This window comes from Athene cunicularia (genome assembly GCF_003259725.1).
Source record: "Athene cunicularia isolate RWA chromosome 2 unlocalized genomic scaffold, athCun1 chr2_part1, whole genome shotgun sequence".
Classification (NCBI taxonomy): Eukaryota; Metazoa; Chordata; class Aves; order Strigiformes; family Strigidae; genus Athene; species Athene cunicularia.
The window spans coordinates 15,218,725-15,235,496 of record NW_020799095.1 but is presented as its reverse complement, the minus strand read 5'-3'; the positions used below and the strand labels follow the sequence as shown (position 1 = coordinate 15,235,496).

The following is a 16,772-nucleotide window of genomic DNA, read 5'->3' as shown; positions in this document are numbered from 1 at the left end:
AAAGAAAAGGCTAAGTGAATGAGTTTTCTGACTGCTCTGCTCTCAGTACTAAGACTGTGAGGGAAGGAGGTAGTTGGACCTTCCTTCTGCTTTCACTGCTCCCACTGTGGGAAATCATAGCACAGAATGTGTTTGGGGGGACACACCATTTCCTATCTCATAGTTCAAAGTGAACATTGCCTCCTTTCAAGTACATATTCTCTTGTTGCTTGCCTACATTCCACATACTATATTGTGATGTTCTTCATCTATCATAGCCGCGAAGATCTTGTGAGGCTACTTCCCAGATGAGGTTTGAATCATCTACTATAGTCATCTACTATTATTCTTGCAGTAGCAAGAACTACTGCATCATGTCCTCTGAGGTATGGGCACCAACCTTCATGGAGCAAATGAAAAGTCAAAGATTTATTGCAAAATGCAGCTTTGAACTAAACATTGTGTGCAGTCCTTTTACCTGATGCATACTGGATTGAAGAAAAGCAAGTTATCTCAAAAGTCCCAGTAGAAACTCCATATGCTGTGGATCCTGTGAAGAGCTGTATACCTTTTGCATAAGATAATACTCAGTAAAGGACTGTCCTGCAGCTTTTTTATAATAAATTCAGATGAAGCAACCACTCTGCAGTAGCAAAGAGTGCCTTGCCATTTCTTCTGCTGTTGGTTATTAAAGATCATAGGAATTAATGTTTGTTTGTATGGGAATTAATTTCAAAGATGTGATCAGCAATCCTCATGATTTGTAATCTCTTTCTCCTGATAACAGCCTGGTATTTTCCCTCTGATCACATGGGCATACATTTATGCTGCGAAGAAGTACACATTCAGACAGAGACCATCATAAACAACAGTCATAAAGATGAGGATCAGTTTGGAAACACTGATTTGCATGATTGTGAGACACTGGTGGTTATGAATGAGTCTTCATTAGATTGATTTTCGATTTTCCTTTGACACATTTTAATCCACATAAGAAGTGCTACAGGGGCTAGGCTGAAGGTGGAGTAACCTAACCCTAGACTGTGCAGGTCTTTGCAGAGCACTGTAAGAAACAGGACAAGCACAGTGTCCTTGTGCTGCTGCAGCTTCCCAGCCTCCAGTAGATAACGGTTTAGACATTTCCCTAGAGAACTCTTCTGTTCAGACTGTGATGTTGAACAGGTTATTCCATGTGAATTTTAGTCTTACCTTCGGTCCCACAGGTCCAGGCCATCCTACTGGTCCTGGCATCCCAGGGATGCCCGGGGGACCTGGTCTACCCTTGAACAGAAAACATCGATTACAATGATTCATGTAACATCATTCCTACACACAGGCCTCCACTGCACACAGGAGATACGGAGGAGTAAAGTATTTTCAGGAAAAGACCTTGAAATGCTTTGTTACCATGTTTTTAATACAAAAAATACTATATTCATAATACAGTTTGTGTTGATACTGCTGTAGGAAGTGGGCTTGCAGAAATAGCAGGTTATACTGATTCAAATAAGTAGGTCAGGTACAGAATAAATCTACATACAGTCAGAATAATAATCCTAAAACCCCAGTATCAATAACTTAAGTTGTCTTTTCATTTAATAATATAATGTAAATCAAAAAGACATGCATGCAATTATATCAGTATGAATGCAATTTATTCTGTTAAAAACAGAACCAAATCCTTACTAAGATATTTTTATTTACCGTTCTTATTTTGAACATTCTCATATTAATAGCTGTAATTGCTCTTTATTAGCTACTATATGACTAGCAATAACTACATACATGTATCTATTTTGATTACTGCCTGTAAATCACTCTTTGAGTATCTCCTAAAATCCTGCAGATTAGTGCTATTCCACTGCTTTATGCAACTTGACAATATGATCTTAGAAACGTCATCATGACATTAGGGGCTCAGTGACATCCCATGAGCCAGACAGCTTTTAACAACAGTTATAACATTTTATTTCCAACCTGATCAACTTATTTTCTGGGCACTACTAGTTTTTGTCAGAAGAGTAAGTACAGATGTAACGTGTTTAAGGTTTGCACTCTCTTTGTAGTTTGGTGGATGACTCTGAGACATCACTGTTTTGAACACTTGAATTTATGTTTAATATGTTGTTATGTTAATAATATTTTTATTTACTGTAGGGCATTTGCAATTTAAATTAAATGTATTTTGTATTTATTTGAATTACTGATTGGTAGCCGGTGTTAAAAACCTTTGTATATTATTAGAAGGGTGTTTAAATCCTTGGTGTATTATTAGAAGGGTACTTCTTTTCCTGGTTAGTGACTCCCCTCTGCATACCTCTGATTTCATCCTGCATCTCTATCTTCTTTAAAAGTTAATTACATTAAATGGAGGTACTTAGCATCTGACATAGTGTATTCTGTTTCATCACATGTAGGGGCACATATTTTTGATAATATATCATGGCTCATATGTCACCAGGCATAGGATTGTAGTCAGCATATAGCATTTGTGTCAAAACTCTGTAAGTGTAATCATTAACGGTTATTCCTCCTTTGGGGGTATTGTTGTTTAGCCTTGTTTAGACTTTGGAGGTGTCAAAAGTTTGATTTTTTTGGGGGCTTTTTTTAATACACCTTTTATGATAACTCCCATACTCTGATTCCCCTGTCCACAGAGGCACAGTTCAGGCAACTTCCTACTCTGTTTTAATTGTCTGGCCAGAGCCGCATGCTCTTACCGAGGGAATTTATTGAATTCAAACCAGCTGGGACACCTTTCCAAGCCAGAGGGTCCAGCTGTCCAGCCCTACACCCAGGGGTCCCTATCACCCACCCTGGGTACCTGGGGAAATAGCACAAACAGATTAAACTACAACATTAGCTAATTTTTATTTAACTGTTGTCTGCATTCCCTCTCTGATAGCTGCTATGTGTCAAGCATTAGATGGCTTTCTGAGACAGCATCTTGGTTCATACCTTTCTTCCTGGCCTGCCAATCTCCCCCTGCCAGAGAAAGGAACATGTTAGTCTCATAGGCACCACATGAGCACAGTGGCTCATTAGTCAATGCATTTATATTATAAAAAGAAATAAATATTTGGAATATCTTTGTGTTCAAGATTGCTTCCAGAGGTAAAATGAGAAGAATTACTTTGACAGAGCTCCTTGGTCTTTCCTGTGCTCTCAGCCCTAAATCTACAGTCATGCCCTTGTATAGCAAAGCATGTAATTATGTGCCCAGCTTCAGGTATAAGGCTCATTAAGCACCATCATGGAGCAAATGCTTTGCAGGTCTGAAGCCATAACCTAACATCTAGGCCAGTTTTAATATCTGAGCTGACCCACACAATTAACACTGCATGGGAGAGCTCTTCCTCTCATGTCTTCCCAGAGGAACAGAGCGTTCAAAGGCTTTTGGATCAGTAAGATTATGACTTGTGAGCCTGAGCTGCTTTCTTAATACATACTCTAGACAGAGGCAGCTATTATGAGAAGCCATAAAAGGTATTTCAGGACTGAAAATGAACACTGAAAGATGAAGCTTTAAATTATAGCTTCAAACCAATTCACAGATTTACATTCAAGTTAAAGAAAATACCCACATCCATAAGGTACACCATTCACTAAACAGACAAGGAAAAAGGTAAACAGCCCCATCCTTTCTTTGCCCCTCAGAAACACGCCACGGTCCATAACCACAGACACTTACCTTCTCCCCTTTTGGTCCCATTATACCAGGAATTCCTTGTGGACCCTAGGGAGAAAAATGAATGCTACTATTAAACTTCATTGGTAAGAGACACTGGTGGTTGTCTTCCCTCAAGCCTTCACCCTGTAGGTGTCTCCTGGGAACAGTGTGATACCACAAGGTTGGGGTGTTGGATGTGGTGTTTGAATGTAGCCTCTAAATGCCAGGTCTGTGCCACTGCTGGATGGCAGGCTGGAGAGTTGTGCAAGAGCATCTTCCAGATGAAGAAAGCTAGCAAGAAAAAAGGTCTGGAGCAAAGGAAAGATAAGAAGTTATTGGAGTCCTGAAGAATCAGTGATAACAGGAACATGGAGACACTACATCAGCTAGTAAAGGAGATCAGGCAAAGGGGTGGTAAGGGAAGTGGCATAAAACATGTGGGATGGGCTCTTCAATGTGGTATGGACATGGAGGATTGCCACCACTTCTGAATCCTGAAGATATTTCTCTCTCAAATGAGGCTGATTCTCCTTTCAGGAGACTTCTTAATCCAGAGGGACTTTGAACCCCATCTCAGAAGAAGGTTCAGAAAACCAGTTTTCTTTCTAGAATGCTTCAGTTCACAGACCACCTTTTATTTTTGAATGACTAAGGAAAAAAATTCCATAAGCCTGCATCACAGGAGCATTAGATTCACCGTACAAATACTCACTCCAGGTTTGGATCCTGACTGTCTTACACTGTCCAAAACATGATGCAAATTGTACATGAACAAGAGCAAAATATACCCCCAAATGCAAATTACTCCAACTATTTTTCTCGGTAGAGTTATTTTAGATTTTCAATAGTGTAAATCAGAATGCACCCTATTAGAGTTAGAGATAAATTTTGTCTTACTTCTTTCATTTTACCTTAGGTTTCTCATGGAAGGAATTATACTCTGAGTTATACAATTACAGATCTAAATCTTTTTCTTATGAAAAAGTGTTAAAATTCAGCTCTGAGTCAACAGTAGGCACTTTTACAACTCTTTTGATAGACATGCAAGTTACAGCAGAAAATTCAGAAGTGCTTTTTAGATATTTTTTTAGTAATGCTAGCATTTCTTTTCAGGTGCCCATTGTCATAAAAGTATTGTGCAGAAGACTTCTGACTCTAACATTGTCCCATTGCAAGCCACAGTCCCATAATTTATAATTAAAAATTCCAAAGCCATGTTATACCTACCCTACTGTCTGCTGTTGTGATAAAATCTGCCAGCCTACTCTATTTAAAAATGTTCTTGGAGGGGTGGTAGATCATTTGGTTGCAAGGTTAATATTATTTATAGCAATGGACTTTGTAGAACAATGGATTTAATATTACTGTTCTTCCAATTTAAGTCAGAGAGAGTATTGAGTTTTTTTAAAAAAGGACAGTCTAGCGAAGACAGAAATAACGACTGCTTCTTTCACATGTACTGCAACTATGGATCGTGGCCAACCACACTACACGGCTGTTTCATAATGCAGAGAAGACTTTTCTCAATACAGGACAGGACAAACACTTCCCATCGCTTCCCTCCACACCTCATCATTCACATACTAAATGAATCTGCCCCATTCTGCGTCTCAGCAAAGACAAAATGGCAGAAAAATAAAGTCAAGGTTCATCAAACAAGACTTTATGGCTTTCACATCGCAACTTCAGACTATTTACAAATACCTTCTGAAGTACAGACTTCTAAATAAGCTTTTTGCCACGTAACTGAACCTTTACTGTAATGTACTGTCTATACTTTTTAAATAGTGTTTGGATGCTTGTTGACTTCTCAGGTTCCCAAAGCCTCAGTCACAGTTTTGCTACAGCAAAGGTCCTGTGCCATGTCTGCTATTAGCGGTATTGTAATAAAACTGTCACCCAGGGGCCTTGAGGAATATCACTGTCCCAAAGCACTAGGCACAGCACATAGATCAGGACCGTCTGTGCTCCAGGAGAAACTGAAAGTACCTGTTCATGAAAAGTTTTTCTTTGGAGGGAATGAACTGGAATGGAAAGACAGATGGGTGATCTTCTCCACACATCATATATGTTCACAAAAATCTTCTCCCTAGAGGTGGACTGTTCCCTCAGAAGATTTCTGACCACCCTCAGAGGATTTCTGAATGTACAAATTGTAGAAAATTAAATGGGAGGTCAAAAACCCTAGCCCAAGGCTACTCAGCAAGTCAGAGGCAGAGACTTTGCAGGTCAAGTTAGGAGATTCCACATCTCCTCAATCCCACCCCACTGCCCTCCTGAGGCCCCTCCTCGTCCTGCTGCTTACTGTAGGTGTTTGCCTTTGAAGGGATGTACTCCACTAACATTCAAGTTCATTGTACCTCTTGTGCATCCACTCCACAGGCTCTTTCCCTCACATACAAGGCAACAGAGTCTAATGCAAAGAAAAAACAGCAAAGAGTCTCTGAAGAAAGAGATGGCACCTCCAAGATTTTTGATGAGTACTATCTATTGTAAAACTCCACAAATGAAGCGTCCACTTGAAAACAACTGGAGTATGCAAGGCAGGGATGAGAATATAGGGTAAAAAGCCTACATGATTTGTGCATAGCCATATAAAAATGAAATTAAGCCAGAGCTTGGTATGATTATTAAGTAGTAAAAAGCATTTGCAGATGTTTTACAGCTTTGTAAGGACCTTGGAGCAAGTGAGAGGACGATGTGGTTTAATTACAAATGCATCACTCACCTGGGGGCCAGGAGGCCCTGCAGGGCAATGCAATTCAGGTAGAGAGGAAGCCTGTATTATCTGGAGCTCCTGACACAACTCTTTCATATCCAGGGCAAGCAGCTTCTACATAACATAAAACATATGAATGAACATGCAGCCATACGTAGCCTGCCAGAGAAATGTGTAAGAAAACATCCACCAAATGCTACAGCCTCGAGAGTTTAATTTGCTGCCATAGGGAGAAGCCTAGGGTTTGTCACAAGGTTATCTTCATGGATGATTGAATATTAGCACGTCAGCATAGCATCCTGCCCCACGCTTCCTCCTCCTCTCCCAGAGGCACATCGCAGCCGTGCTGCCGCACGCCCCTCAGATCCAGCGTGGGACCCTGGCCTATTCTTAGACCTGACCCTGCTCTCTCCATCCCACTTTACAAGAAGCAGCTCCTCTCCAAAAATAGTGTCTTTGCTCTAATAATAGGGGCTATGCTCAGTGAGGGTATTGGCAGCGTGAACTTCGCTCCAGAAGATATTAACCCGTAGGCATTCATTCACTGCAGACTAGAGCTGATGACTTCAATCATCAATGAATGTCTAACCTCTTGGCTTAAAAATCAGGATTTCCTGAGTAAACTGGCTTATTTATGTCCTGTGACAAAAGTGATCTCCCCTGGAAATGCAAACAAACACTGAGACGGAAACACTGGGTTAACACAACTGATTTTCAGCTTCCAAGTGAAAAGCCATTTTCCAGAAAAGCTCCAACTAGAGACTCCAAAGCACAAACTGCTCATAGTGAATTATGTAGCTCCCACCCTCTTAGTGACTGCTTATTTTATTTTATTTTATTTTATTTTATCTTTCTATGGGGAAGATGGTGTAAAGGATTATTTTATCCTCAGATTACTCTCTGGGCTGCTTGGGGGAATCTCAGGGACCCTGGTCCCAACCTCATCCTCACTGAAGGAGTACACCACCATTCCTAAGGAGATCTTGTCCCTGGGTCTGCTTTCTGTGGAAATCAAGGCACAGGGAGGGGATGAGGAAGGGGGAGGCAACTAGATTTTGGTTTGGGGGGAATAATACCCTGAGCTCAATCCTGATCTCTCTGAAGACAACAGAGGATTTTACACTGTATTTCTTTTTGGGTTAGTTCTTGTCAGACACCTTACTAAACATTATTTATATAACACTAGCAATAATTGCAGTACTTGTATATGGTAAAGGAATAATAGAATTAAGAAATAGGAAATACTGAGTAGGTAGAAAAATTCTTAATGCTGGGGTAGAAAATGTATGGGAGTTAACAGACCCTGGCAATAAGAGTAATTGGGCATACTGCTATATCATATATCTATTGTATCCTGTACATTCCATATGTTATCACATCTGTATGGATACACATCATACAGAGCAGGTATGTGCCTAAAAGGGTGAGTGAAAACTCCATATCAGCAAACACATGTATTTTTGCAGAATTAAATGGTGGGAATAGATTCCATAGGAGTATTTCAGGACCTTCATTTTACCTACTGGGTAAGGCAAATGTGATGCAAAGCAGGACACATAAATACATAATGCACACCCTGAAATCACTGTGCAGGATGGAAATTTGCATTTCTGTCCTTACTTGTTTTATGGCATTGCCATTTCCTTTAGTTCAGGATTGCCTTACTCTAAGAAATTTCCCCAAACAGAGTAAGGAGAATATTTTAAGTTAATTAAATTATTTGCGTGAACAAACCCAGCCTCGTTTCATTACTTTGAGATCTACTTCAAGCCTCAGCCTGAGATGTTAAATGATTGTCCTAACAGACCCGTATCAACACAGACAAATGAGTTTGCTGAGTGATGCCATGAAGCAGTATTTGAGAGGATGCTTCGGTCTTTGTCATACATAAAAAGCCATGTAAAAAGAAGAGAAGGGCTCCTGGGCCACACTTACAGTGCTCCAGCCATGCCTGAAGTATGGTGGTGGAAACAGGGGTGGTGGAGGAGGGCCAAGGAGGCAGCATGCTCTGCGGTTGAACTGTTTCTTCTGTTCCAAACAAGGGAGATCTGTTCAATACAAACACTCATCTGTTGTCTTGAACACCACAAACATTTCTTACAGAATAAGAGGAGTTTCCAATCCTCAGGATTTTCCTACATCCTGTGTGCACTTACTGTAACACTGTAATCAGAGCAGGGATTTAAGAAACTGCGTGGTCCCTTAAGTCTATAGATTCCTTCTTGTGCTGAAGGCTATGCAGAGATTTAAGCTCTTATTGTGGCTATGACACAGGCTGATTTTGGAAAATTTCAGATAGGAAACACTAGAAAATAGTTTGAATTATTTCTTGTTTTCTCTACCCTCTGTTCCAAATGGGTGTTAGAAATGGCATCTTCCCATTCCTGTTACAGCCCACGTGCCACCAAGATTACTCCATGCTGTTGCCCACCAACCTTCCCCATGGACCGAGTCACTTCAGGCGCTTCTGTGATAACAGAGTGGGAAGCTGTTCCACAGCACATTTGCTTATATTTCCCCTGGGACTGAAACCAGGTTGCCTTCTTTCTGATTCATGCATCATCCCTAAGAATAAACACTCTGCAACCCAGATTTAGCTGATAGCTTTGTCACTGACTGACTGGCAAGGCAGCATCTCACTTGTGTTCAGCAATGTCTTTAACCTTTTCTAAGAGGTAAACTTCCATCATCAATACAAGAAGCTATGACCAGATCCACAGAGAAAGGATGTGAAGATGATGTTTTGGTTTTTTTTCTGAACCTATTTACCCCTTGAGAAATGCATCTCTACCCAGGGTGGGGGCCTTTTGCAAAGGTTTTGCCAAGGACAGCAAACATTTATTTATGTCTGCTGGTTTCTTCCTCTGGCTAGCAGCAGATGGAATGGTCTGTGGACTGAATGGTGGCAGGGAGCCAAACAGAGTAGGAAGAAAAGCCTATGGTGAAGTATCTGGTATTAATATAAAATCTCTAAATTAGGTTTCTAGGAAGACAAACCTGACAAAATTGCTAGATTTGTGTGCAAATCAATCGCAGGCTGGATATTAGTCACATCTCAAGGTCAGGCAAATTTTCTAAGGGACAGAGATACAGATTTTTTTAAAATGCCTCAGAAAATGTATTATGTCAGTTCCACCATCCCACGTTAATGAGGCCAGCATTTTCTCCGTCCTGATGCACAAAAAAATAAAAGCTGCCCAGAGGAGTGTGATTCAGCAGCATTCAGGGGTAGTTTATGTTATCCAGACCTTTTTTCTCTATCAAAACATTATTTGCAATGATACCTTTGAGAGATGAGTCAATTTAAGTCTGAAAGGGTCTATAATAAAGACTTTTTCTCAACTTTTCTTCACAAGTTTGAAACACAACCAAAACCTTCTATTTAAGAGAAAGGCAGAAGATTTATAATAAAAAATACACACATATATATATATATTATTTCATTTAAAGATTGAAACACACACTGAAAATGTCAGTGACCTTTAAGAAGTAGCAAAGGTTTGACCTGTCTCCAGTTCTAAGCAACCCGTCTCCAGTTCTAAGCAACAAAATACAAAGATATGTAGAGTTAAGTCTTGCATTGGCTTATTCTGAATTCAGTCACTCTTACACAGCTGTAACTAAGGTCTTCAATTTTTACCACACATACTTATACAGTTGTCTTAATTTCAGTATTATATTTGAACATACTGCAATTGGGACTAAATTGCATATTATTAAAGCAATGGACAGCTTGTAATTTAACAAGGTATAAAATGTGTCTTATTTTATTGTAGACAACATTCCAATATCATAACTATTTATTAGTATTACCTTATTGCATGATCTAGCTAAATTTCAATAGGATTATTATCATTCAACAAGAATAAGACTATCAAAGTTGGCCCAATGTGGCTTAGTTGCTAAGAGATCACTACCAGGCACTATAGAAAAAGGTATGCATTACTGCAGTTATACTGCTACTTAAAAAAAAAAAAAATAGAGAAGATTAAAGTCTTGTTCTTTAGATATTTTGCAAAGATAAGATTAAACATAGATTAAACATCTATAGCTTTAATAGGCTACTTGACTGTCCTCATGAGTAAAGTCAAGTCCTAGGTTGCAGAATATTTGGATTTTCCTTTTTAGAAGCAAGGTCTGAAATTCTGTGGAACAGGTTTTATTGTGAAAAACACTACAGCTAACCAAGCTGGTAGCAAAATAGCCATTGACTTCAGTTGTTATAGTCTTATTTTAATACTACTGTACAACAGTTAGGTTGAAATACAGTTTAGGTTTGCTGGTATAAATGGTGATAGCATGTACTGGTCTCAGTGTGGAAACAAACAACAAAAAAGTATTTAATTACTATGACTACTGTATAGGATAGATATCAATTATATAACGATGCAGCTACTTAGTATTTCAGGGGAACCATCATTAACCATGGATAAGGTCTGTAAGGTGTATTTGCAAAGCAAATATTTAAGAAAAAACTGGTCCTGGACCCAAGGACCTCCCACATGCAGGTATGACAGGTGATACAACAGCAGAGGGAGCAAAAAAATGAATGAGTCAGAGAGTGACTACACGTATGACCACTATAATTCAATCTTCCAATAAGCACCACCTTTCATTGGTATGGATTTTGTAACTGCAATAGGTCCAAGATGTACAACCATTACAGTATTGGCTTGCTTTTTATCACAAAAGGCGTTACCTTGACAGGTTTACAGGCTCTCTGCAAATACAATATGTATTTTTAGGCTCCAGGTTAGCTTTGTTTGCTAAACACAGCTTTGGAATACTCCAGTCCCCATCAGTGGAAAAAATCTCAGCCCAAGAATAGGACTGTCATAGTTTTCCGTGAAATAGGAAGACCCTGCCTACACAGAGTGTGCGTTTATGTCTCATATGGAAACTGCTCTTTCAACAGCATCAGTATCAAAGAATGTATTCAATAAGAGAAGGAGGACAAAATGAAAAACTCCTTCTAGGACTTGTCTAAGTGTCAGTTATTTTCAGAGAACAGAAAAATTATAATAGTCAGCTTTAAAATAGAAAGTCTTTACCATTTTCAAACTCACATTATTTTTACGGTCCAGACTATATGTTAATATAGTTCAAGAAAGGGACTACAAAAATCTATGAGTATACTGGCAATGATTGCTTCAGAAAATAACATATCTTAGATAAGCTGTTGCAATGTTTAATTTTGTTCCTGCAGACCGCTTGCTTCTGATCATAGCTGGAATTTGGGAACTCTTGTCTGAGATGGTCCAATGCAGAGCCAGAGAGAAGCCTTCACCCAGGCTGAGACCCCTGAGGCAGGGCTCATAGGAGGTCTCTGAGACCTTCCAGACCTGATCCTAGAGCTGACCTTCAACCCTGTGAACCTCAACAGCTGCAATGGAGACACCAGAGAAGTGCCACCCTGGGTTCAAGTTAGATTTACAGGATTTAATTGAAAAAAATTATAAGTAACCCATGAAAGTGACTTTTATCCTAAAATCACAAAGCTGTAGGCCATCTGTCAGGAGGAAAGGGCAAGAAAGGAAAAAAGATACTTCACATGTGTTTCCCTTCCTATTTGTGACCACATTCATCTAGCAAGCCCTGACGGGAAGATGAGCTGCTATCCAAAGGCCCCAACAGCAGTGCTGGTGGCCTGCCCAGCTTGTGATGGGCAGGACTCTGCTAGGCAGAGACCTCTGATGGCTGACACCCCAACACAGGTGCTTCTCCTACTTGGATGGAGCTCAAAATTAATAATAAACAAGCTGGGCAGACTAGTCAGTTAATGAATGTGTGCTTGTCCAGCTGAAACTGAGACTTCCATCTGCTTTGTTGTCATTCATTCAGGCTCCTCTTACCCTCCTTGCAAGGAGAGCAGCATGCCATGGGCCACAGCCACTCGGAACCATTCTGTACATCTACTGCAAGGTGACTAAGGCACTTTTTCCTTTTAAGTTAGGAAAGTTTAAAATCTTGTCAAAAGTGCCTTTTGAGAGCCATACAGGTCAAAATCCTGTATTTACAGAGCAGATGCAGGTATTAAGCGCTCCTTTAAAACTCTGAAGTCATGTGTCAGCATTAATGATACGTACTTCTTTAAAATGTGTTTTACAAAGCTTTTGTGGCCCAAAATGTGCCTTAAGGACATATAAGCAGAGCCAGGAATACAGCTTGTGTCCAGAGCTGGGTCGGATAGTCAGGCTGGTGAATGGTCTGCATCTCTTAGTTCCCTTTTGAACTTAGACCTTACAGTTGATGGCCTAAATATATCTTTTCCTATAAACCAGCTAATATAAATATGCCAGAAAAAAAATATTAAGCCCTATAGCTTAGGTAATGGTGTCTGCAAGGAAGAAGCAGTGACCTGTGAAGCTCCTGTGGGAGTTACAGGATGAGACGCGGGGCTGCAGCTTTACTCCATTTCTGCTTTCCTCTTGTTTGAAATGAGGCTTCAGATTCTTTAAGAAACAGAGCAAAGCTGGTCAGAAATTAATTCCCCCATCCTCTGACAGAAAAATAATAAATCCAGACAAAACCTTGCAAGTTTCTTTTCAGCCAAGAAAAAGTCATAAAAATTGGAAAATACACTGGTTTTAATCCCCAGAGTGGCTATGGGCCCTGGCAGCACTAATGTGTATTTTACCAGCTGGCGCATATTCAGAAGCTGTCATAATAAATAAATAAATAAATAAAAGTTTTCAAAATCAGTCAACGTTCAAAAACCTTGACAATAACACAAACCCTGGCACACTGCCTGGACGGTGGATCTCAGTATACACCCGGCCAGAGGAGCAAGGACACTCTGTATTCCATCCCCACCTAATATTCAGCCCACGTCCCTCAGCATCTCCTGGTACCTCCTGTGTGCTCACAGGCCCCCAGGTAAGACCTTTGCAGCCCAGCTGGCGAGCAGTAGATGGCTGCAGCTTTGCAGGTCAGCCTTAGGAAACACTGCAGAAATGGCAAGACGCAGGAAAGCGAAGGGGCCTGGGAGATTTCTCAGCAAGGGAAAGGTCTTTTATTCACTATATGCAAATATTTCAGACATTTAATCTGTGTGTATGTGCATGTATGAGGGCAATGCATGTGCCAAAGTTTAATATACTCTCAGACTGATTGTAGAGGAAAATTCTGAGATCAGTACAGAAGGAAAGAGGAGCATTTGCTTGAGCTGGCTCTGCACTCCAGTTTCACAAGAACATGAAAAATCTCAATAAAAACTGGTGGGTGGAACACTTCAGTGGGTTATATTATGGGTTTATGAAATAAACCCATGGCTTGTAAATCCCAGGAACCACAACAGGGCTATTTTGTGCAATTTCCCTTCAATTGCCTTCCATTTTTAGAGGTTCAGACACTGCTACACTATGTTGACAATTCTATGTGCTCCTCTTCAGTGCATGAGAAACTGAGGCACAGAGAAGTTAAGCAAGTCCCCCAAAGCCACAGATCAATTACAGTACCAGAAAAAGGGTGCCAGTCTGGTAAATCACAGTATCTTGTCTCAGTCATTTTATGAACCGGATTATAAAACTCAAGTTTGTCACACCAAAAACAACACTGGAAATGCTTCAAGTATTAAAGTCTAAGAATCTACTCCAACACATAGAAGAACCTGAAATCCTGAAGATTAATGGCTGCTGTGTCAGCTCCAGAAGACTTCTGCATATCATTCACTGCCACACAGTCCTCTCCCACTTCATCTGTGAGATCAGTAGCGACAAAGCAGAGAAACACCAGTACCACCCCTCCACAACTGCAAGATCATAATCCGTCAATGCTGGCATGGATCAAACGTGTACTTGTCTTTGATGTTGCTTCACCATATGTACAGACAGTCCCAAACAATCCCTATGAGCTGTGTGCTCCAAAAGACTTCAGAGAAAACGCCTTCAAATTCCTCTTCAAAACTTCGCTACCACGAACTAAATTAATTCCTCATGACTCCCTCGTTGCAAGAGATTCACAGCCCAGCTGACCTCCTGCCTTTCACAAACCATAACCCTGTATTGACCTGGCACAGTAAAAAGTAATTAACTTTGTAGTTTCAAGAAGTTAAAAAGAAATCCGTCAGCACTTTTCCCTGGGTAGAAGAAAACTGAAATTGTAGCACTGCCTTCTCCAGACAAAGCACCTCCCTCTACTTGTGTGCATTCCCTGGGCACATGCATTTATGCATATACACTTACTAGTTCCTGAGAAAATCAGTTAATGTCTTCTTTTCTCTTTCCCCCACTGTCTCAGTTCTTTTCTGCATTCTTCCTGTATCCATCTTCTCATCCCAAATGCCCTTTTACCATTACAGTTGTGTGACTGCAGAAAGCATCCCCCCAGTTTCCTTTGCGTTGAAGTGGTGATTAGGTTGGGGTCTGTTAATTCCTGTGGAGTTTTTCTCTCCTGACTATTTCGAATCTTCCTCAAACAATTTCCCCCAGGCTTTAAGATGTTTTCCCAGTTCTCTTCTACCTACTAAGCTGCAGCATGAAATAGGTCTCTCAGATGCCTCCTGGGTGAGTCCTATGTTTCATTACAGCTAAAGGTGCTCCCTGATTCTGCAATCACACCCTGTCCTAGCAGCAAGAGTTAAAGACGGAAGGGGTGCATGGCCTATCCTGACAACAAACTTCCTTCTGCATAAACACAGATGATATTTTTCTATAGTTTTAACTAAGACTAGCAGTCTCTTTTGCTGCAATCATGCTGCTGGTGCTCTCGTGTCAATACAGCCTGCCCATAGGAAGCCCCTGTATCCAATGTGAAACAGACTGTAAAAACCAATGAGGGTAAAATGCGAAGTCACAGACTGTTCCCTTCCTGTGCAGGGGTTTAGTAATATTGACAAACCCACAAATGAACTGTCTGTACTAGGAGCAGAGGCCTACAAGCATTATCTGTCTACAAGGACATAGCTGATTTTCCAGCACTTTGGATTGCTTGTTAGTGGAGCTCCCATCCTTTCACTGAAAACACCTGATTTTTGAAACACTCAGCTGTGCTGGAATTTAAGCCTTCACCTTCCAGTCTGGTCACAAGAAAAATCTAGTATTCACCTGCACATCCAATGCCTACAGATAATGCTATGCTCATTCACAGTAATGATACAGCATGGACAAGCTTACTTGAACAAGTTGGGATCTCCATGCCAGCTGCAGCATCGCTTTCAGCTGAGGTTCCCTTTTGGACTGGTTGCTGCCTGTCAGAAACATTCATAGGTTATAGAAACCCCTTCAGATCAGTTACTGCTTGCTTCCCTGGACAGCTAAGCAAGCACTGCCTCAGCTTCTGTATTGACCTGTCCCTGGCACCTGGACAACTTGTTTGCCACAGAACAACTCCCTGAAAAATACTGACTATGCTCCTCTCCCCAACCCACGTTGCTCATCACCACATCTCTTACTGCTCCAACAATGTCTGTCCACAGGAAAGCTGGACTGTTTTTTGCAGCTATCCCACAAGGTATCTCACACAGGTTAATATTGTACCTTCCAGATTCAAAGAAGCTGTGCCACCTGTCCAGTGGGACATGGTGTTCCTTTTCTTTGGGAAAATAATAGGAAAAAGGAATGAGGAATACTGCCAATAGCACCTAGATATTACTGTCCCATTTCATTCCTTTAAATTAATGAACTATATTCTTTTCATAGGGCTGTGTATCAATATTGATCACAGGAGAAAATTCAATCAAGAGATACATTTCTGACATGCATAAAAGGCAGTTTGGGTCAGAAGATATTGTTCTTCTCCAGCTGTTGCTGATAATTTAAATACTTTGCCATCTCTCTGCAAAACCTCAGAAGCCTTTGGTCTGGATGAGTAGAACAAGGGAGGGGAAGGAATGGGATGAGGGAGGAAGAAAGTCTTTCTACTACCTGAATTTGGAAGGTAGTTTCCTTCAGGCTGGCTCTTACAAGGCACAGACTGGTTCATGTAACCCTACTAGAAATGAATATAAAATTCACAGCTAGTTTTCATCGTGTGAGTGCAGCCTCCTCAAGCGCACAGTGCAGGAACCTCAGTGGAGCAGAGGTCTGAAAAATGGTTATAAAGGACACCATAAACAGTGGCATGACTGGGATATGACAGGTTACCCTGAAAAGAAACCTGCTGTCTTCAGGAGGGTTGAGCTACCCACCCTGGGGTCTTCGCTGTCATGTGGAACCACAGCCACATTTTTGAGTGTGTTGTAACATTAATCTCTGAAGCATTTCCTCCAGAAATGATGCTTTAGGACCAGGAGACTCAACACTTTGGAGCTGACATGATATTCTAAATACTTCCAGAAACAAGAATGCACTGTTGCTTGAGGCAGATGGGACTATAAGGCAGAGTTGGCAGCAAACCAAAGATGCAGATTATTCTTCTTTCCCCAATTATTCTACAAACACTTCCCCCCCACTTCCCCCCCCCCCA

At 40.7% G+C, this 16,772-nt stretch overlaps 1 protein-coding gene across 7 annotated transcripts in view; it reads right to left on the bottom strand.

Moving 5' to 3' along the window:
- Positions 1-16,772, bottom strand: part of COLQ (collagen like tail subunit of asymmetric acetylcholinesterase) — a 41,949-nt gene that overhangs the window by 21,700 nt on the left and 3,477 nt on the right. For 5 of the 7 annotated variants that reach the window (XM_026842737.1, XM_026842742.1, XM_026842739.1 and 2 more), the window contains exons 2-4: positions 3,671-3,715; positions 2,938-2,964; positions 1,189-1,260 (exon numbers count right to left, since the gene is read on the bottom strand). In XM_026842737.1, coding sequence (XP_026698538.1) covers positions 1,189-1,260; positions 2,938-2,964; positions 3,671-3,715 — 144 coding nt within the window. Of the gene's footprint in view, positions 1-1,188; positions 1,261-2,937; positions 2,965-3,670; positions 3,716-6,377; positions 6,483-8,303; positions 8,417-16,772 lie in introns of all 7 variants that reach the window. The other 2 variants (XM_026842740.1, XM_026842744.1) reach the window with 2 other exon arrangements.